Raw genomic sequence first — 23,386 nt, forward strand, 5'->3', positions numbered from 1 at the left:
ACATAAACCAACACAAAAAACACTCACACGCCACTCACCACAGACACACACACAAACATCTTCCGAACAAAGAGTAACAAACAACACAGAATCCTAAACACCATCCGAAAACATAGTCTCAAACGCTACCGAAAAACACACACCACCCACACAGAAACACACACCTCTCTTAACACAGAGTCACACGCTTGTGTCGTCTGGGACGTCCTTGACATCCTGCATCCTGAGTCAAATGAGGATGATTCATGTGTCTCGTGTCATTTAAGATAAGTTAAGTCAGCCCCCTAAGAGCAGCAGGTCACCGTCACTCAAGCGGAGACCGCAACCGTCCCGGTCCGTGACTTGAGGCGGAGACATAAGAATTTGGCTGGATTATAAGTGGAAAGGTGTGTTTTCTTGGAAACATTTTGGAAAAAAACGCCGCACACCACCCAGCCGGGTGACATCAGCCCTGAGAATAGAAGCTGACATCAGCCACCAGCAGCCATTCCTACAATCTGCTCCTGTTGTGTCGGATCAGATCACCGCAGCAGACCCTGGCAACACAACAAACAAGCAACGTCTGTGTCATATTCCTACTGTCTCCTCGCGTTACACTCGAGCTCCACCGGCTCTTCTGGTTTAGATTGTCCTAAGTGTGTGTGGAGGAGTGTGGTCGTAATTCCACTTAATGAGAGAAGCTGCTGCTGCTGCTGCTGTCACCGGTGACCCCAGGTTCCTGCAGCGTTGGAGCCCCTTGCTGTGATCCGGCGTCTCTGCATAATTTCATAAGAAGAAACACATCCTCAAAAAAAAGCTCACCCTGTGTAAACCCCTTTCCACTGCTGTGTCGGTGTCATTCCTCACAAGGTTCCCTACCAAGAACTCCAGTCATGAGGGCGACGACTGGTTCTGGTGGTGATGATGGTGTTGAACAGTCCGGACAGGTGTGTGTGTGTGTGTGTTTTTGCTGGTGTTGAATGAATCAGTGCAGTGGGGTGTATCATCTAAGCCGCTGTAATGTGTCGACTCCTTTATTCGGCTGGAGCACTAATCTCAGAACTCCCCACCGGCCCGCCTTCATCAGCCCCCCGCCTGCACCGCTCGCTTAATGTCGCCACACACACACACACACACACACACACACACACACACACAGGCCAGAGTGATGAGCCATTTTCTCGGGGATCAAGATTAGACTTAAACAAGTGCTGAGCTGATAAATCTGGTAATTATGGATGAGTGTTATAGTCAAACTGGACCACATTTGAATCTGCATCTGGAGAGAGGGAGGAGATGTGAGTCAGAACTGATGTTTGTTTTGGTCAAATAAGTCAATCATGATTTTTTTTAAAAAGAGAGAGAAGCTCCATCTCTTTTCACAGCACATCATTACTCACTAACACTAACTACTTAGTCACATGAACTATCACTCGTGATTCAAAACACTTTAAGCAAACAGAATAAAAAAGGTGGAAACAGGAGAAAAATGAATCCAAAACAAAAAGTAAAATCCACAGAGAATATAAACAAAATTCAACTGTACAAAGTGCTAACACAAACAGGACATACACATACTCGCAAACATCCTGGAGCAAATAACTAAAGATAGAGGTACAACTCACAGAGCTAAACTTAAACAAAAAAACAAGGAAACCAAACAAAACGCTTCCTTAAAACCAGTGTGTCCCAAACTACAGCCCACCTCCACATCTGGAGACCCAATAGAAGAGCCTCATTTTGATTATTTTTACTGTCATGCACAGTTGACAGTGCATGACAAAAAAATAGGACCAGTCATATTGACTTTTTAGAGTAGCTCAATAAAAATCAAGACTGTATGTTTTTTCTGTTATATTCTACCTGTATTGTGTTGCTCTCTAAGAAGCTCTGCTGTGAAAGCTATACATATTTTGGGGCCTAAAATTATCTTTTCTGACTTTTTTTCTGTAAAAAAACAAACCAGGAAGGGTTATTTGGTTTATTTTATATCATTTATGACACGATTAGTGAAATTTCCTTTGTAAAGTTAGTATTCGTTTATGGAAAAAAATATATATATATTTTTAACTTTTTGGCACCCCTTGCGATCATCACACTGTTACAAACTGACCTTGGCCCCCCATCAGAGAAGGAAAAAGTAAACACACGTGAGCCACAAAGAAAATAACGTAATCTTTAATAAGAAAATAAAAAAGCCACAAATTCGATATATATTAATTCAGTAAATCCCCACACAAATGTTTTAAGCTTTTTTCTTGTCTTTTGGATGATCCGTTCAGGACCCCTTTTAAGTTAATTATTATTATTTAATTTATTAATAATTTAATGTACTTATTATTAGTTAACCTGCTAGGTTAGTGTATCTTTGTATTTTAAAAATAAATTGGAATTGAATTGCTGTAAATGTTGAGATCTATAATATATAACTCCTCTTCCCTATATATATTATTATATTTCAAACTAAAAGTACTGTCTAAATAAAAGACGACTACATGGCTGTTTTTCTATTGCTTATTTTGTGATTTACCTTATTCTTTTATTCTGTTTTGCCACCATAAAAATATACTATGTTGTGTTTCCAACACTGTCAATAAAAGTTTCTGACGCTGAAAGAGACAAATCTAAACAGCGCTCAAGAGGAAGAGTAGTTTTCTACAGCGGCGTTCGCGTGCGGGATGGTTCGCTCACGATGAAGATGACGATGAGGATGAAACCAGGCTATACGATCGCCGCCTCTTCCTTCTCTTCCTCCGGTACCCCAACCAAGTTGATGTCACGCGCACGTGACGTCATAACTCACGCTCTCTCCTCTTCTTCTTCTCCTAGCACCCGCCCCTCCGGGACCGGTGGCAGCAGGTGTCAAGCCTCCCCCCCCCCCTCCTCCTCCAGCGAGGGAACCGCAGCCGAGCCGCCACTCAGCCGCCGGACCTTCCGCCTCGTTCTCCGCCTCCAGCTGCGGAGGCCGGCGCTTGAACCGCGAGCACATCATGACGCGGTGGTCCCGGTGGTCGTAGAGAGAGGAGCCGAGAGAACCGCGGGTGTCCGGGCGTGAGGTTAGCATCTTCTCGGAGCTGCTGCCGGGCACGAGCGACTGTCAAACAGGTTGGCGGGAATTTCTTCGTGAAAGGTACGACCATTATATTCACTATTCTTCATCAAAAACATCGAATATTGTCCATAATTCACCTTAAAGCTACTAGTTTATGATTCAATTTATCTACATAGAAAGGTAGAAACAAAACCACTTTTAATCATGACTATTGGAGCTGAAACATGAACAGTTAATTCGTCTTTGTGAAGTGTTAAAGTAGATGTAAGTGGATTTCCAAAGTGAGTAATGAACTACTGTCCAAACCTGGATCATTTGTTGGAGCTGTGGTGCTGACCACATCACTGCTGGGACCCCGGGGCCACCACTGTTATAAATGAGCTTCTCTCTGTCGTTTTCTCCTCAGGGGACTCACAGGGCTGCACAGTGGAGGATGTCTTCCTTTACATGGTGATACTTGCAGGTATGTTTGCTGTTTTGTTTGTAACCCATTTTACTCCTTAATGGATCAATATACTTATAATCCTGTATGCATTTTAGGTATCACTACAAAATACAACAACAAAAACTATTTTATTATAGGTGATATATTCTGGGTGAGCCACTGTTCGTGGTCTTAAGCTAAGACGTATGCTAAAACTACCTGTATTTTAATCCTTAACTCCTTGTACTAAGAATATTGATCTTTCTTTCTAGATCTTTATGGGGGTGGCTTGTTTCTTAAGCTAAAATAAAGAGAAAACAAAGTCGAATTGATGTACTTACACAAGTAAATCCAGCCATTAATTGGGGTCAGACACCGTCTGATGGAAAACAAATGATCCCATTTACGGTATATATGCTGTTGGATCAGGGGTCCCAAACCCGGACCACTACAATCATGGTACAGTTACTTGGGTGACTTAGGTCAGTCTGTCAAACTGAGCCTGAGAAACCTGGGTGTTGTATTTGATAAAGAAATGTCTCTCGTCAACACTGCAGAAAACTGACCAGAAACTGTTTCCTTCAACTGAGAAAACTTTATTGATAAGCGCTTTTGTGACCTTGGTCTGGAAAAGCGCTATACAAATAAAAATTACTTACTTACTGACTTACTTACTTAACAATGGGTCACATTTTTTCCATTCACTTCTATGGATAATAGATGGGTTTTTTATTTATGGATTTTTGACTTTTCTGACAGAGAAACTTTAATAAGAGGTCAAAGAACAGTTGCAGTTTCTAAGCATAGCACAATTTCTATTGCCCAATCGGCTGGAATCGCTTACAAAATCACCACGGACCGGATTTAAACATTTTACACCTTCTCTAGATGTACCATATTTTTCATGTTCACCACTCACATGATACACCCTAAATGTCCATGTCAGTAGTCACTACTTCAAAAGCATTAAAGGGTCAGTTCAACCACAATTCAAACTTCACTCATTTTCTACTCACCTTCATGTCGACTAAGGTTATAGATTATATTCAGAGTAATCCATTCCTTTTTAGAGCTATAGACAAAAACGTATATCCATTTTAATGTGGTGACTGGAGCTCTAGCGTCGTTGTCTTCAACTTCATCCAAAAAGACAAACTCGAAAACATCCAAATACCTCCAGGGTGCTCGTCTGTAATGTCCATCTTGTATTGAAGCCTCGACATGAGGAATTCTCCCCCAAAAATGTAAACAAATCTTTATTTTAAGCTTTTATGAGCAGATGCTGCTAGGCCAGCTTCATCTTCGCCAAAATTGACGCACTTAAAACAAGCAAATACCTTTGTGATGCTCGTCTGTAACGTCCATCTTGTTCTGAAGCCTCGGCACAAGGAATTGTTTCAGAAAATAATAAACAAGTCTATATTTTATACTTGATTTTAGTGAAAGCTTGTAGCGTAGCAGCCTAAATCTTGTGCATGCGCACTGAAACTTGCAATGTGCTTGAACGTGAGAAGACAACAAGCAGGAATTGATAGACTGATAACTTACAAATAAACTTACAAACTTAAATACAGACTTGCGGACTTCCTCTTGTCGTGGCTTCAATACAAGATGAACGTTACAGACTAGCACCATGGAGGTATTTGGGTGTTTTTAAGTGCGTCTTTTTACTAGTTTGATACTTACTTCTAATACAACACAAGTTGCCTGCATTTCCATCTATAATGAATGCTAATGTTCAATCGCCCGGCAGTATTGACAAAGATTTAAACCCGTTGTGAAACATGGAATCAGACATTGAAAACATTTCCGTTCCAAAACAGAAGCCTTACCTGACATGACACCTGAGGGCTACCTGGTGCCAGCAGGCAACGATTGACGACACCCGATCAATATAATGTCTCGCTCATGTTTGTTCACAAAACACTGTCAATACAACAAGAACAAAAGCCAAGTGACTCATAGTGGCCCTCCACATTGCCATTTATATAATGCAAGGAAATTGCATTGAATTCTGATTAGACATCTATAAATGAAATCCTCCTCCACCTCCTCTGGGTTGCCTTTCTTCTCTTCTACATTGGTGGTGGGTGTCCTAGATGTGGCTGTGCTCTTCTCTTCACATGATGCGGTGAGTGCTTTCAGTGGCAGATGAGGCTGAGAAGTCCCAATTTTACTATCTAGCTAAACCGCATGGTGATGGAAAAATATTGTTCAAGGAATGATACTTGAATAATTGAAGCCCGGGGGCTTTAAAATTGCAGAGACTCGCTGTGATTTCCAGCACAAACTTGGTAGTCCAGCCCAACTAAATATTCCTACTCCAGTAGGAGTATCAGGTATGTCTTTACAATCTTGCTCCTACAGTGTCTTTTCGCAAATATATACATTTGAAAATGTTTTCATTTTAACCAATCACGATGCAGTTAATATAGATGTAAGCTACCAATTTGGATTGATAATGGTGGGCTTGAAAATCGTGAAAAAAGCTGTTTAGTTTGATTCCGTTGTCATTATATTTTACATTTGCTGGCAACTGCTGCTTGGGGAAAACAATGCCCACCATGCTTTACAGACATTCTGCTGAGCCAAGAGCACAATCTGATTTTATATACAGTCTATATTTGGACACAAAATTATTTTGATTGAAATATAGTTGAAGGTTGCAACTGATTCATGTTAGTGTTCTAAGTTAGCTATTTATGTTTATGTTTGTGTGGCAAATAATAGAAAGTAACCTTCTATAATGATCTCGGCCATGAAACAATTAGTATTGAGCAGTGTTCGGAATATAGCAATATTAAGTAATGTGTTCCTGTTAATATGTTGTTACAGTAACAAGTGCTGTAACTAAATACTTTGCCAAAAACCATAACCCATTAATAATTACTCTGATTTGAATAGCCTTGTTAGTCCTTATTTAACACACCATCATTCAGTTCAATTAAGAGTCGTGCCAGAGGTTCAAAGACCCATTTATTTTTATTAGAGGCTTTTTATATTCATACAGGATTATAACTAGATAGACGTTTATGGTTTTACTATTTTAAAATGAAGAATGAATGTATGGATGAGGTAGACTGAAAGAAACGTAACATCTTTTTACTTTCTTTGCACCTTTAGTCACTCGTCAATGATGCATTCATACAACTAAATACGAAACATACAGAAAAAGCAAGGAATTTTCAGTCAGCCGATAAGACAGAAATGTTGATTTTTATGAAGATTAGATTGTGGGTTTCATTAGTTCACTGTTGTCTGTACTTGTTTTATTTTATTTGACATTTGCATTTTATTTAACACAGTTGTATAAAGGTTAATGTTTTAATTAGGGCTGTGTATTGGCAAGAATCTGGCAATGCGATACGTATCACGATACATGTGTGACGATCCGATATACTGCGATACTGTAGGAACAACGATATATTAGTTTCTTTTAAAGAAATAATATTTTTTCGGGTTTTACAGCAAAGAAATGGGCAAATACTTTCTCTAATGAAATAGTGCTTGTAGGAAAGTGCTTCTCAAAATATTATCAAAAAAATGTAAACTTCTATTAACAATGCACAATGTGCTCAAACAACCTTGAGCAACATTTAATATTTTTATCTTTAAATTTTGTTTTAAAGCCAAATTTAGACGAAACATCAGCTTTGAAATAAAATTTTACTTTAATTCAAAGTTATTTTATTTATTATCTTTGGAAAAAATAAAATAATAATAATCATTTTAATATGTAATAGACACGATTTAAAAGTAATTTAGTAAAGCGTTTAACAGTGTTATGACCAAACTAAACTTTTTATTGTAAATGTATTTTTGTGTCATCATTGATCATCCTAAAGTTTGTTAAAATAGTGGGGAATCTGGTGACATCACACACACGAAACTATGCAATCAGCCTTTATTCAACCAGTATTAAACACAAACTCTCGATTTATTGGATCGAGGCATATTCCAATGATGAAGTCAACATTAACACCAACAAGAACGTTTGTTATTGTCGACTAGAAGTTTCTCTCGTCTCTACAGAACAGCAAAGTTAACTGCTTCGTTTTGTTTCCGTCTTTCTTGTTTCTTCGATCTGCTCATATTCTTCATCGTGATGCGCCTTTAGATGTTCAATAAAGTTAGTGGTGTTTAATCTTGTAGTGTGATTTCTCCTCAACACCTCCACTCACATCTTCCCTGCAGAATAGCCGCTGCTTCACAGTTGTGTGATGGAAACGCAAATGTATATATTTTTAAAAATATCGATACACTGCAATTGAATATCAATACAGTATCGTGAATAAGAATATCGGGCTATATTGTTATATTGATATTTTCTTACACCCCTATTTAATAAAATGTTGTAATAGTATAGATAAAATGGGCAAAGATCGTTAATGGCCTGTTGATACACTCAAACATTTGGAAATCTGTAACAATTGGTGCAAAGGTAATTTGTTGTTTTTAATTTATTTGTCTGAATTGATTCATCACAACATTATACCTGCCCTTTCCCCAGGCAAATGTATCCCTCTCTTACAAAAAAGTTACTTTCCCTTTCCTATCTAGTAACTATTTAGTCTGAAAGTAATGAGTAACTTAAAGTAACTGAGTTACTTTTGAAAGAATTAACAGTACTGAGTTACCATTAGCTTTCCCTACACTGGTATTGAACACCTTTTGTGTCCAAGGATCTTTAATTTTAAAGCATGATCTTATGAAAACTATATGTTCTGCAACTTAAAATAGCATCTCCAGATGGTTAAAAAGCTGTGATCAGCATCCCTGAACTACAAAAGAGTAATTCATCTTTTCCACCCAATCCCATATATCCTACAGATGCTATATTATGAAACAGCCTTTCCTTCGGTGTTGTGTGTTCATGAATATGGATTAAATGGTGCATTCAAAAACCTTCATAGTCCCTTAAGGATTGGTATTATCTTCTTCAGTTTATAGTGTGCGCCTGAGGTGAACATTTGAGAAATCGGAGAGTACTGTGAGGTACATGGAAATGAATGGCTACATGAGTAGGATCATAAGCATCCACTTCACTGCATATATATGTATACGCTTCACAGAACTTTACTTAAATCAGTTGCTTCTGTTTTTAACCATTTACACATTATACTCAATGATGTACATTGACCTCACATCAATGTTGCCAGCTAATACATTTCTGGTTGTACACTACATGTGGAGAAAAGGTATCTTGTCCTCACCACTTCTTCCTACACAAGACCCTCTATGTAATGTTGTTAGCGTTATGTTTTCATCTGGGCATATACAGTGCGGAGGTTGTGCTGAAATTGTGTATAAATGCGGCAATCGTCCACACCTGTGCCTGCTTGTAGGTTCACACAAGCAGAGCAGCTTCCTTACCCACAGAGAACACAAATTAAAATCTGACACCTTGCCCAGCTGCCTCGCACATTTAGCTTTGCTGCTTGTAGACATGACGAAAATGCCAAATTAATTGTTATGAGTGGAGCGTGATACCTCTTTACCTCCTCAGATATGCTAAAGTAAGAGGACTTAAATGGTATTAATGTTTCAAATGCTTTGTCAATGTTGTTTGATAAGAGTTGAAATTTATACTACAATTTGGTATAAGGTGGTGTAGAATGTGAATTGTATAATTGTCCCCCTAGTTTCCAATTCGGAAGTTTGCACGGGTTGGTATGTTTGTAATGGTAATGTTTAAGATGGTGCCCTTGTAGAAGACCATCCCCTAGTATCAAGAAGAAATCCTAAGGTCTACAGCCTGTATGACTGTAGCGGACCAGGTCAAAACTTTCCTCCATTCTGAGGGACTAGCAAATAAGACTTTGAACATTAAGGCAGTTCTAACACAGGAGCGACCAACTTTTTTGCCAGTGCAAGCTACTCAAAGTGTAGTGAAGTGAGTAGTACTACTGCTGAAATGAGAAAATCGGTACCGTTTATTAATTATACATAACTATCATTTAAGTTGTTTTTATTAATAATAAAGCAATGATTTAACAAGACAAGAAGATTTTAATGACAAAAATAGGTACAGACTGTGCCACAATTCCAAACACAAAAAAACGGTTTATAAGACAAAGTAATATCAATCCACCTTAACTGGCCAGATTTCAAAAAAAGGTTGTATATATCTTCATCATACCACCAAATGTATTTATTATTCGCATGCTAAATATACTGGAGGTAACATGGTAGTTTGGTTGCAGAGAACCAATTCTGAATTATTACTGATGTGACACCACAGCAAGTGCAGATTGTGTCTTAATCTACAACATATGTGAGAAAATAATAATAATAATAATAATACATGTATGGATTTAACACCAGCTTTACACCACTTTAAAGATATTTCAATGAGCACGATTTTCATTTCAGTTTCTTGAATCTTTCATAAAATATAGTCGGATCGTTCCAGATTCAGATGATTCTTAGGATCATCACATAAGAAAGGCTTTTGATATCATTCCTTCAATAGGCTTGGGAGGGGTACAAAAGTTTCTGCCATGCATAACGCTAAAAAAAGGTAAAAATTCTTCTTTGTGCTTCAAAACTGCTATTTTGGCCCAAGACTGGTCGAGACAGAGAACCTAAGACAAGACCATGATCAGACAAGAATTAGTCTAAAGTTACTATAGCACATGTAAAGAAACAAATTTAGCAACGGAATGAATTTATTGAGATGCAAAGCATTAATAGTCATAAATATCAAGGTGGGGCAAAGAGAGAAAACTACACATTGCTTTAAACAAGATGGTCATGCCTCACAGTTTTTATAATTTAGCAGAGTGACGCAATGGAGTATCTGCACGGAGGAAGAAGCTTAAAGAGAGTTTGATGTCAATTCTCCTCACTATTCGATTAACACCAAAGATGCATCTGCAGTGCATTTTAAATATTAAAAGGAATAATATCAGGGTGGAAGCAATGTTTGCCAAATGTTTTTATTTATGTAATGTTACTACATCTAGCAGGTTTACAGTGGCCAGAATGCTCACTGGCTTTGTTGTTGTTTCTTAATGCTGATTGTATTTTCTAAAAATGTATTTTGTAAGTTGTATAACTAGATGTGTCGATGAAATTCAATGTCTAGATGATTCTATTTAGATGATAAGTTCCTATGAAAACCATCTTTATTGTCTACAACACTCATTTTTTCTCAATTTTCTTCTTTGTATCTTATCTCATCTCCAACAGTGAGTCTCTTATCATGACCATGTTTCCAAGTTATTACTTTATAAAGTTCTTCTGTTTCTGAAAGAGAGATTAAGAGAGTGGAATCCATTATGATTTAATAATGGTCTTCACTCCTCCTCCAGCCTGCTGTAGTCACACCCGCTTCGTTTGTACAGCAATTCCATTGGAGGTGGAGACCTCCTGGATTTGCTGATTCAGGGTGACAAAATGGAATTTTCTAATGTAAATATTTCAGTGAAAAGAGAGTTTTGTACAAACAGACACATACTGATGAGTACCATAGAGGTCCAATAGATCAATAGATCAATTTAAGAGACGCTTAAATCAACACATTAGTTGCCTCTAAAGAAAGAAGGGGAGAAGGACCATCATTGAATTAAGAGCAGCAGTTTAAAGAAGGCATTATTAAAATGTAAAATAACTGGAAGAGTTGACAAAAGTAGAATCAATGCAAATTCCTAGTAAAGATACAATGAGATATGAGACACAGCTATGATTAAAGGGCGCACATGTAGATGAGACACTGTAGACATAATGCACAAAGAATGATAGAAAAAGAGATGGAGGGTAAGAGGATACGAGGAAGACGGGCACATGTTGAGCTGAGGACACGAAGAGGATAGGAGGTGGGTGTGATGAGATTGATGCACAAGATAGTTTAAGGTGTAAGAGGCGGACCTGCCGTGGCAACTGCTGATGGGAAGTGCTAAAAGAAAAAGACAGGGATTCATCTATTTAAATCGTCCGTTGTGCTCGTGTAACCTTTGCAAGTTGAAGAGGCTCTGTTCATTCCTCACTCTGAGGTTCTATATTCTCTTATTACAGGATGAAAAAAAAACTTTTTTTTAACCTTAAAAAAGCCACATGTGGATCTTTACTTGTTTTATGGAAATATTAAGGAAGATTAGTAACCCATTATATTCGTGTACAAGAAGTCAATTATCTTTAGTATAAACAAGGAGCTCATTATCACATTTATTTGATTAACTACTAAATTACACTAATGAGGGAAAAAAAACTTATCATTTGAGTTAAGTTATAATTTAATTTGACTCTTCAAATAAAAAGCCTTCTTGATTATTTTCTGGTGAAAATTAATTGAATCGTGTCATCTTGAGTTGTAATTATGGTAATGGTTTTATTTGAACATTTTTACAGCAGTGAACTGTGTAAATCAGAATAAATGTCATAGTTTCATTTTAATTAATTGGAGGTTTTTATCCGTGTCTGTGATTCTTTTCTACTTATGGCGAAATGAACGAGTGTCAGAATTACCCTGTGCTCTTTTCTATCAAGGTTTTACTGAGTGTCATTGAATTCAAAGTGTCTTCAGCCTCTGCATTTTAATGATTTATTTTAATTTTAAACCGAATTGATGTCAACAAAAGTTTAGTTGAGTCTTACATTTTCTTCAATAGTTCATGTTCCTTAAACACAAATGGGTGAATTCATTCCATAAAAACGGTTCACAATAGAATGATTACATTTTTTACAAAAGTCATGTTATGAGTAATATAGAAGAAGATGTTAACGTGAAACAAAGGACCCAAATAAAGATTAAAAAAACATGCATAAGTTACCAACAGAGGGCGCTTTTGATTCCTCTTTTTTTATTTTGTAATGCCAATAGTTATTCTCAAAGTCCCTGGGTTATTCAGACCTTTGAACAAATCTGTATATCTATTGTTTAGCCCAGGAACCTTCAGAGCTTGAATGCCTATTCATGTTTTGATGGATGTTTCAGGACGAAAAGTTATTTAGAAAGAATTTTAAAACATGACCAAAACTAGAGGATGCCACTGGCACAACTGTTAAGATTGCTGTAGAATATTTACTACCCCATTATTTGTTAATAGCATAATACATTTTTTATGCTACATATGAGGCTCCCTTTGCTAGCAAGACCCCAGGCTGAAGATTTATTTTGACATAGACTTGCATGTAATTTGTTGCTTTTTTCATGCAACGTTTTTCCTTTGGTTCACAATGGAACTTATTGGAATCCTTGCCCATGTGTGAGTTTCTATGAATCTTTTAAGCAGAGCGTGTGTGCGATGTATCATCTCACAGAGCTGATTGCATATTAGGATGGACATATTTTTTCATAATGCTAACACATCTTAACTAATGCATGTTTCATAATGACTATCTGTGTGCAGCAACTATCTAGGGGCCATTGTGTGTGCAACTTAGAGAGCTGCTCTTTGATTATTCACATAGGTACTAAATGAATATTTATTTTTGCATTGTGAAAGGGTGTCACACACGTGCACTAAACAAACTAGGCCATATGTTGGTGTTGGTGCCGCAACATTCAGCATGTTAATCCAGCTTTTGTATTCTATCCAGAGAATTCCACTCACTGTGGTCTCATTTGGACTATAAAGGATTAGAGAGCGGATGGTTTGAATCAAATAATAGTTGTAATAGTAATGTAATTATTGAATGTGTCACACTAGGAACTGCTGGTGAACAGGGAAGATGATATGAGCTTTAATTACAAACAAAATCAAATAAACACTTAAAATACTGAGTTGGAATATCAACATTTGATTGATATTTAAGCACTGTTATTGTCCTAAAGCTTCATTTAGAACCTCACATCCTCCACAGTGTCTCGGCCCCTCGGGTGATCCTGGTTTTACGTGGACAAGGCATCATGAAAAACGGGATAGAGATCCAACAAGGATTTTCTGCCAGCCTGTGCGAAACCCCCCCCCCCCCCCCCCCCCTCTGAATTATATAAATACATTAAAAAATAAATTAGCTTTTTGTGGCTTCAGTATAGGTGTTTAATGGTAATAGATGTCAAATATTTAAATGATGAAAAATGTCAAATGAAAACATTGGATTGTCTAGAAAAAATATATACTTTCTTATATTAGTTTATTTATAAATTAACCACGTAAATCAACGATCCTCATTGTAAACAGAACTTGTTCAATTTATTTTAAATATTTGACTCAATCATTTCAAAGTGTATTCTCAGTCACAGCAAGATGGCTTATAACCTCCTTCTTTAAATATGTCAGTACAATCCTTCAAGGCTCTCATACCAATTATGTGGTCTAACATCGGACAATCTCGACTATCTGCACCTTTGTTTCAGTACCTGTGTGCTTTGGTGTAATTGAATGGTGCTGTAATATACATTTGTAACCAATAGTTGCAGATAATGTACCAAAAATGACTTATTATTTAAATGGCAGTGATGCAGAGTCTACAGACCTGTGAACCAGTGAAATCGTTTAATTCAGGAAAATCAACTAACAGTTTACTTGGCAACAATGTCTCCCTCCATGACTCACCTCGGACACATTGGTTTTGTTGTCTTGTTTGAAAAAAAAATCAAGGTTATGTACTTACTCGTCACTCCTTACTCGTGGTATCTGCTGCTCAGGATTTATACTCATCCTTACACAACTGAATTTAGTCTTAAAATCCAATTAAAAAAGATTAACAGTGAGACATTAATAAAAATGTAATTTATCACAGCCACTACATCTTTTTTTCTGGTCGTAGGTGTTCTAGGGAGTGAAGGCGTTAAGTAGCACTCCACCATTCTGTCATGGTTACTGATCCTACTCCATCTCTGCAATTCTGACTGCCTTCTGAAGTGTTTCCCGCATAACAAGTCCACAGACGCCACTTATGGTGTCCAAGATAATTTCAGAGATTTGCTTAAACTCAGATGGAAACCAACATTTAAGGGTTCCGAAGCAAAACAAAAGGATATTACTCATTTTCTACGTAATGTTTTAAAACCTGAGCATCTTGAATTGAATTGCTTAAGCAGATTGGATGGTGACACTCTCCGTTTGGACATGATGTGCGTTCACAAAGGCCTTAAGCACAACACACTAAAACCCACAACTTGTTTGCAAGCTGCCAAAAATGTTTAGAAAGCGAAAAACGGAAGCCGGAAGGAAAACAACTAGAGACTGAAAGAACAGTTGACAATTAAATTGCCTTGAAATTGATATTTCATGCTGTGTTTTTGCACATTTAACAGAGGGAAAATATGTTGTTTTTCTGAATGAACTTCAAACATGTATTACATGTACAGTATTTACACCACATATTTATTGCTGTACTTGACTTGATGTAGGATAGAGAAAGTTGGAAATCAAATCAAATAACTGGATGTAAGTCATTTCTTTTTTTTCTTGCAGATTTCAACACAAGCCTAGATACAAAAAAACAAAACTAGTTTAAATGTTCATTGGCAGATATCAAAACATTTTCTTCTACATCAACATTTAACAGGTCTTCAGAAGAAAAAGAATCCTGGAAGAAAAATAATCAATCTTGAAACCACTACACTTAAATTGTGTATTGTAAAATATACATTAGGCAAGTTGTATTTTTGAGGATTCATTTTATTATTGAACAACAACCATGCTCTTAATTAACCCAAAACACTCATTAATATCAAAGGTGAATATTTTTGGAAGTTGGAGCAGGGCTTTTTTAGTTTTAGCTATTTTAGGAAGATATCTGTGTGTGCAGGTGACTTTTACTGTGCATAATTATTAGGCAACTTAACAAAAAACAAATATGTACCCATTATAATTATTTATTTTCACCAGGGAAACCAATATAACAGTTCAACAATCACAAATATACATTTCTGACATTCAAAAACAAAACAAAAACAAATCAGTGACCAATATAGCCACCTTTCTTTGCAAGGACACTCAAAAGCCTGCCATCCATGGATTCTGTCAGTGTTTTGATCTGTTCACGATCAACATTGCGTGCAGCAGCAACCACAGCCTCCCAGACACGGTTCAGAGAGGTGTACTGTTTTCCCTCCTTGTAAATCTGACATTTGATGAGGGACCACAGGTTCTCTATGGGGTTCAGATCAGGTGAACAAGGAGGCCATGTCATTAGTTTTTCTTCTTTTAGACCCTTTCTTGCCAGCAATGATGGAGCATTGTCCTGCATGAAAATCATGTTTTTCTTGAAGGATGCCGACTTCTTCCTGTACCACTGCTTGAAGAAGGTGTCTTCCAGAAACTGGCAGTAGGACTGGGAGTTGAGCTTGACTCCATCCTCAACCCGAAAAGGCCCCACAAGCTCATCTTTGATGATACCAGCCCATACCAGTACCCCACCTCCACCTTGCTGGCGTCTGAGTCGGACTGGAACTCTCTGCCCTTTACCGATCCAGCCACGGGCCCATCAAGACTCACTCTCATTTCATCAGTCCATAAAACCTTAGAAAAATCAGTCTTGAGATATTTCTTGGCCCGGTCTACAAGTAGACGTTTCAGCTTGTGTGTATTGTTCAGTGGTGGTCGTTTTTCAGCCTTTCTTACCTTGGCCATGTCTCTGAGTATTGCACACTTTGTGCTTTTTGGCACTCCAGTGATGTTGCAGCTCTGAAATATGGCAAAACTGGTGGCAAGTGGCATCTTGGCAGCTGCATGCTTGACTTTTCTCAGTTCATGGGCAGTTATTTTGCGCCTTGGTTTTTCCACACGCTTTTTGCGACCCTGTTGACTATTTTGAATGAAACGCTTGATTGTTCGATGATCACGCTTCAGAAGCTTGGCAATTTTAAGAGTGCTGCATCCCTCTGCAAGATATCTCACTATTTTTGACTTTTCGGAGCCTGTCAAGTCCCTCTTCTAACCCATTTTGCCAAAGGAAAGGAAGTTTCCTAATAATTATGCACACCTGATATAGGGTGTTGATGTCATTAGACCACACCCCTTCTCATTACAGAGATGCACATCACCTGATATGCGTAATTGGGAGTAGGCTTTCGAAAAAAAAAAAAAAAAAAAAAAAAAAAGAGCCTATACAACTTGGAGTAAGACAACATGCATAAAGAGCATGATGTGGTCAAAATACTCATTTGCCTAATAATTCTGCACTCCCTGTATATACTATGACATTTACCATAATTAACCTATTTGTGCTTTACAACTATATATGTACAATATATTTTAATTATTTTCTCTCAATAAATTTGTTCGCTTTTATTGTTTTTTTTATTTGATTTCTTCCTAAGATGCAGGACCCAGTAGTGTAGAGGCTTCCTGAGCTCCTGATTTAAATGGAAATAAACTAAATAAACTAAAAAAAATACTATAAAAAATTATAGACCATTTCGACCTTAATTCTTATCACTATACAAACATTACCGGCTCAGCTGAATTTATCAAAATCGATGATTGTTTGGATGTTATATTAAAGTGAAAATAAATCCTAATTCACAGAGAAGAAACAGGCAAGTAGGTTGGCATGCTAGTACAGCCAAATGCTTGCAGGCCATAGTCTCGAACCCGGCTCTTAACAACAAAGTTGATTCCCTTCAACTGAGTCTTTTGTGAGATCAGGAACTGGTTAAAAAATAACATGCCAGACTGAGACTTGAAGATTGATGGCATCAACCTATCCGTGTGGACTAAAGACCACGGGTGGACTCTTGGAAAGAACACCATTGACTGGTTGTTTACTGGAAGACGTGATGAATCCAGAGCCACCCCATGCCCCCTCCTCATCCTCTCTGACCTCAACCACATCATGTCACCTGCCTACAGTCCACAAAACAGAACAGGACAATGTGTGGGAAACCGTCAACACGTTTCTGACCCTGTGCTTCAGGACTGCTTTCAGTGCACAGTTGGAATGTATCCGAAGAGACTGTACCAGAGGGAAAGTTACTTCTTTTTCTGCTTTTCCTTCCTTTCAAAGTTCAGATCTTTACTATCATAAACAGCTTTTAGCAAGGCCAATATAATGTAGGCTCTGGAAATTTAAGGTAAATTCTCCACCATTAATCCTCTGAGCATGTGTAAGAGTATGAAGTGCATCACAGTCTGTAAACAAAGACATTTAAAGAGCCCCTTTGACCCCTGGTTGACCTTAACAGATGGTTTGCTTGGTTTGAGTATCCATCTACCTCTTCAGGTGCCAGATTTCACCATTCCAGATGGGACAACCCTGAAAGTATTGCCCACTCTAGATTATTCCCTGTCAAACATGCCAGGGGTTACTGATGCTGCTAACGACATCTTTAATAGCACCTTCTTTAAGGGAGGGTTTTAAACGTGGTGAATGGATTGACGAATAAAAAGAATCCTTGTGTCAACATTTCAACTGCAGTCTTCACCTGCTGAATGCTAACCATGCTAAAAAGCTGCCAGAACACCTTGGGATCAACAAAGACATCTTCTTCCATTGATGCTGCCTTGCATTGTTGTACAAGAAGCACTTCATTTCAGAGCGTCTGGTGAGAGCACTCTCACTGAAGAGAGTTAAGGTCATTATTTTCCACAGGACTATATGGTTTTTGTGAATATGAGATGATTATGATTTGAAGTTAATATACAGTAGGTCTCTGTGTTACTGAAGCTGTAGTAGGAGATATTTACTTCATGTTTAGGATGTCATCTGCTGTGATTTTGCCATAATAAGAACAAACCAGTATTAAATAATATGTCCTGCTTTGTTACACCTTGGATAAATATTTAAATTTGAATGTCAGTGTAAATTATTATGATCTATTTATATCATTAAACTTTTTTACAATACACATAAATAATATGGCATATTTTAAATTGGTTTCTAATTCAATTTCAACATAACACAGACATTAACTTTCTTTTCTTTCTGCAGAGTTTGATGGAGAGCTGGTCGAATGTCAGCGGGAACTATTGTTATATCTGGAGGAATTCTCGCCGGAGTGATACTGCTATGCATCGTAGCAGTACTCTGTTACTGTAGACTCCAGGTACTATGTGTGCTCCATCGTATTATGAGCAGCTGCAATATACTGATGATTATCTCACCATCTAATACTAGAAAAATCATGTTCCTTTAAAAAACACGATGTCTGATTACTTTTAGATTTATGTCGACCACTTCTTTATGGTGTCTGACCAAAAAAGTGCCAATGACTCACTTAAACTGATATTTCACACATATTTAAGATTTCACCCATTTTCTACTCGACCTCATGTTGACTAAGGGTTGGTATTATTTTCAGAGTAATCTGTTATAGGTAGAAATGTATGTCCATTTTAATGAAGCAACTGGAGCTCAGTTGTCTTCGTCTTCATCTCCCTCTTTCTCCAAAAAGACAGATTAATGTCTTTCTTAAAAATTCCTAGTGTCGAGTCTTCAATACAAAATGGACATTACAGATGAGCAGTATGGGGGTATTTGGTTTTTAAGTGTCTTTTTGGACAAGATAAAGACAACTGAGCTCCAGTCGCTCACCAAAATGAACATAGATTTTTGACTATAACAGTTTACTCTGAAACTAATACCAACCCTTAGTTGACTTAAGGCGAAATGAGTGAACTTTCTCTTTGGAGTAGCAAGATTGAAAATGTTTTTTTTGAGCACCGTAGTGTCAGGACAACAACTGCAATGTTGTGGCTTCTCTATTACGCCATTGCAATATTACAACATGCTTATCCGTTCACAAACAAGATAAAGGCTCTCGTAGGGTACTGTTTTTATCTTTCTGGTAACTTTAAAGTCCCTCAGTACTTTACAGTACATGTGAAAATACGGACTCTCTGAGACTCACAGACTCACCTGGTTGTTCGTTCAGACAAAGTCAAGTAGTAAATGGTGAAAATAATAGCTAGAAAGTTCTACTAAATCAATGAATTTTATTACAAAATACTAGTTACCGAACATCTGGAGCTAACGATGTCAAATGTTACATATTGTTGCTTTAAAGTACATTTATTATGACATGGTATTAAAAAGAAAAACACCACCAGTCTCTACAAAATATTCACACTATTGTCAACAATTATAGGTTCCGATTACAATAAATAATGGTTAACATTGTCATGATCTTCTGCGCCCCCTGTAGTATTACTGCTGTAAGAAGAATGAGTCTGAGGGGGACAAGGGCTCCGTGGTGGGGCCCGACCCCTTATCTCACTTTCCCTGCAACGCTTGCAATGCCCTCGCCAACGACGGCGCCGACATCACACCGGTCTCTCTGGAGCAGCTGGACAGTGGACCTCAACTCAAACCCTGTCCCAGCTGCTCGCCGTACTCCATCCGCTCGGGGCTCAGCGGGGACATGCGTAATGGAGGCGAGCGGCTGGGCTTCCACACCTACTACGAGAACCCCCCGGCTCCTCTACCCTTGTCTGCCAACCCTCACGGGGATTTATCTGTGAACTACTACGGTTCCTCAGCCATGTTTCCTCCTCCACCACCACGAGCCTACAGCACCGACGTTTGAGCACTGCATGTGATGGATCAGTAGTTCGATTGGTTGAGGCAGATCGTTGCACATGACACTCGGACTAGTGTTCTCATTCAAGCTTTTGTGAACACGTGTTGAAGAATCAATCCCTCCTGTTGAGTCCAGCACAGGAGTGTTTTGTCTTGTTTGTGTAACGTGCTAGTGATAATGTAGAACGACATGGACTGACAGTGAGTGATGATCAATCCTGTTATTACTATCAGTGTCGTGAGAAGATAACGTCATGTTGCAGGAAAGTATTGTTCCTCAATTTCAGTTTCACAATGACATTTAATGAACTACCTCTTCAATGAAAGTATGTTAACTTTACTCCAAATGCATGAATATAAAATCTTGAGTCGAGGCTTGTTTATGTGTCAGGAAGTTCAAGTGTAGCCAATAGATCAGTTGTGGGCAGAGTTGTGTTTTTTTTTATTGCTTTTTTATTCAACTCGATAATATTTTACCGTGATAACTTTTAAAATATTTTATTATTGTTACAGACTCAAGGAAATTGTTTCCATTCAAGCAAAAAAAAGAAAACTGCCTTATTTTTATTTGGTAAATGTTTCTTCCACCGTGCCATTGAACGCACCACAGCCGCTCCTGAGTCATAGAATGCATCACACTCACCTGTGTGTTGATTTAAGACAAAGTTAAAACCTGTCATCTCATTTTACTCAACAAACTTTTTGGTCTGCAAACCATGTTTATTCTAGGTTTAATTTTCACAACGATCATTTATTTCACGATAATATTCATCATTATTTTCATTGACATCCAGGGTGGGGGAGTCTGAGCTTGCATGTTCTCGTCAATGATAAACAACACTGGGTATAAATTTGATGTTGACCATTCAACTTGTAAAACCATTTTTTGGATGAACAAAACTAATGTTTCCATACATGCTCTGTTTTTGGTAACCCTTTTTTCTAGAGATGGTGTGATGAAGCTTCACGAACCAGTGTCCTTATCTTCAGAGACCACTAGATGGCGGTCATCATTTTTAAAGTGATTGCGCCACCTACTGACCTCTTAATAACATAACACTGCTTCATCAGCCCATCACTACCTTTTTCTCTAAGTTGGTAACTTACATTTCACTTGTTTACTCTGGTTATATATTGAATATTTTTTGTGGTATTAGTAGTTTTAGATGTACCTTTAAAAACGTAGGGTTTGTTAATGTTTTTCCCACTTATGAACCTTTGAAATCATATACATTCCTGTGTAAAACTAAACAAACGTTTAATAAAAGTGCATTTTTAAAGTCTTTTTTTTTTTTTTACTGTAGTATCTTTGTAGGGTGGTAAATGTACTTTTACTTGGGTAGAATTAGTCTGTACTCTATTTATTATTTGGGCACGCTAAAGGAACGAGTAGTTGACACATTGAGTTTTATTTTCTGTCCAACTGTAAGAAGGATTTTGTTTTTATTTATTTAAAAAACAGCTGTGACTATTCAGGGTTTTACTAGTTATCAAAGAAAATTCCAGTTCAGTCTTCATAAAAGATTCAATGCTTTCTTGTTCGTAACAATCGTATCATTGTAGTGCAGAGCATTGGTTCTTTTCTATGGTTTCCATTTTTCTTTTTTTGCTCAATTTCGTCTCAATGAAAGTGTTAAACTCACACACTCCCTCCCCCATTCTTCCCGAAACTCCCAGAGTGCTTCAAAGTTTCTCTATTAGTTTCCAGTTGAGTCCCAACCACTGAAACTACATCACCAGTTTCAAATGACTAGAAGGAAAAGCAAGTGCTCTTGAAGAAAATAAAAAATATCATTTACTTCTGTTCTTGCATCAGTAGGGGTTTCCACGGCAGGAGTTTTAGTTTTCTTTTATTACGTTTCAAACCATGGATCCATCATATACAGTATTTCTCCATGGTGATGTTTGTGCGAGAGCTCTTTGTGTGTCACAGTGTGTGTCGTCAGTTATGAAATACACCTATACACAAAAATGTTTATGATGTAACACACCTCCTTGTACCATAAACTATGAAGAATATATTTCATTTGGTCTCACTTTGTAAAGACTTGTTTCTCTACTGAGCACACGTTCGATCACATGTGACCTTTGATTTTAGTTTGTTGCGTCTTGTATTTTCTGATCGCTGTTCACTTTTAGAATAAATGATTTTATCCACTCAGACTTCTTCAGTTATATCCGTATAATTAAAGAAAATGTAAAGCTGCTGAATATAAAATCTGAATGAGGTGCTTCAATAACAACATTTCTTTAATTTAAACTGTTAACAGTATCTTTTTTTACGTTCTGTTTAAATGTATTTTGTTACTTTTCTTCTAACATTTATCTTGAGGTTCGGGTCAAAACCACATCTGGTGTCAGTTTCTCATAAAGTCCTGCTGACGCAAGCGACTGGACGAGCTGTTTACTTTTATTAGGTCAATATTTGGGATGTAGCATAATAATCACATGGTTACAATTAAACATGAGTTTGACACGTTTAATTTTCCCTCTGAAATTACATCTTTAATCTTTTTCATTACCATGCATTGAGATCATTTCAAAGTTTGGTTTGTCTCAATCGTTTGAAATTAAAAATGATAAATCAGCGGCTGTACTTTTAATGATTCTTAGGGCAAAATTGCTCTTTAGAATCATGATGTTTTCTTAAAGATATCCTCAAAAATGAAAGACTATATGATATCCTAGCAAAGATAAGAGATATTCCTAAACAGTCCTGAGTCTTAACCCTTGTGTTATCTCAGGGTCAAGGTGACCCGAAGGCTAGAAACCAAATGTATTTGCACTATCCCTTGTGTTGTCTCTGGGTCAAGGTGACCCAAAAGCCATAAACCAAATGTGTTTTGTGGTATCCCTTGTCATTAGGTGAATGACCTCGCTGGCTTCCATAAATACATATGCAGTGGTGGTCGTACACTTTGACCAAGAAACAACACAAGGGTTACGAGAGGTTCCTTTAGCAGATGGCAACATGCTCTTTTGAAGCAGAAGCAAACACTGCTCCTCTATTCATTTGGGTTTCCTTTTATTCCTGTTCAGTAGTTTGTAGTTTGTGGAAAGCAGACCAACACTGCTTCTTAAATGCAGGTCAGAAATTACAGACACTGATGAAAGTTGATCCATTTTACCCTCAAAAATGCATAGTTGAGATGAAATGTTGAAATTTCAAAGTGTAAACATCAGAATTATTATCATTGCCATTGTAGGATTGAAGGAGTCCATCAGCCAGGAATGTGCTTCAGGACAGTTGTGCAACATTAAACATCAAACATTACATCCTAATAATTTAATTTAACGATTTACATAGTGCAGCAGAAAAGTATGTATAACGCAATATACATTTTTAACAATTAATATAATCAAATGCAGGCTAATTTTAAAGCATTGGTTACTATTAATACATATATAAATACATGTTTTAAATATTCTAGTCTTAGTAAGATTATATTATATTATTACTTTCTTAATTTGAGGTTTCATCCTTTACCTAGTATCACCAAAAGAATCATTTTTCTTAACAA

The 23,386-nt window shown here is 37.4% G+C and overlaps 1 protein-coding gene across 2 annotated transcripts; it reads left to right on the forward strand.

The window, feature by feature from the left end:
• Positions 1–2,933: 2,933 nt before the first annotated feature.
• On the forward strand, positions 2,934–21,963 carry LOC148060911 (protein FAM163A-like). Of its 2 annotated transcripts, XM_087779874.1 has the most exons (4): positions 2,934–3,109; positions 3,438–3,494; positions 18,279–18,393; positions 19,492–21,963. In XM_087779874.1, exons 3-4 carry the CDS (start codon positions 18,301–18,303, stop codon positions 19,870–19,872), a joined length of 474 nt encoding a protein of 157 aa, XP_087636000.1. In that variant the 5' UTR covers positions 2,934–3,109; positions 3,438–3,494; positions 18,279–18,300; the 3' UTR covers positions 19,873–21,963. The 2 variants fall into 2 exon arrangements, with proteins under 2 accessions (XP_087636000.1, XP_087636001.1); XM_087779875.1 differs by lacking the exons at positions 2,934–3,109; positions 3,438–3,494 and adding an exon at positions 14,243–14,262.
• Positions 21,964–23,386: the final 1,423 nt, after the last annotated feature.

The sequence above is a fragment of the Callionymus lyra genome, chromosome 18 (assembly GCF_982586985.1).
Source record: "Callionymus lyra chromosome 18, fCalLyr1.hap1.1, whole genome shotgun sequence".
NCBI lineage: Eukaryota > Metazoa > Chordata > Actinopteri > Syngnathiformes > Callionymidae > Callionymus > Callionymus lyra.

Bases quoted from the DNA above. Each gene is read 5' to 3' on its own strand.
- LOC148060911 (XM_087779874.1), top strand. From the start codon at position 18,301: ATGTCAGCGGGAACTATTGTTATATCTGGAGGAATTCTCGCCGGAGTG. The intron at 18,394-19,491 runs GTACTATGTGTG...CGCCCCCTGTAG, and splicing joins TCTGTTACTGTAGACTCCAG to TATTACTGCTGTAAGAAGAA.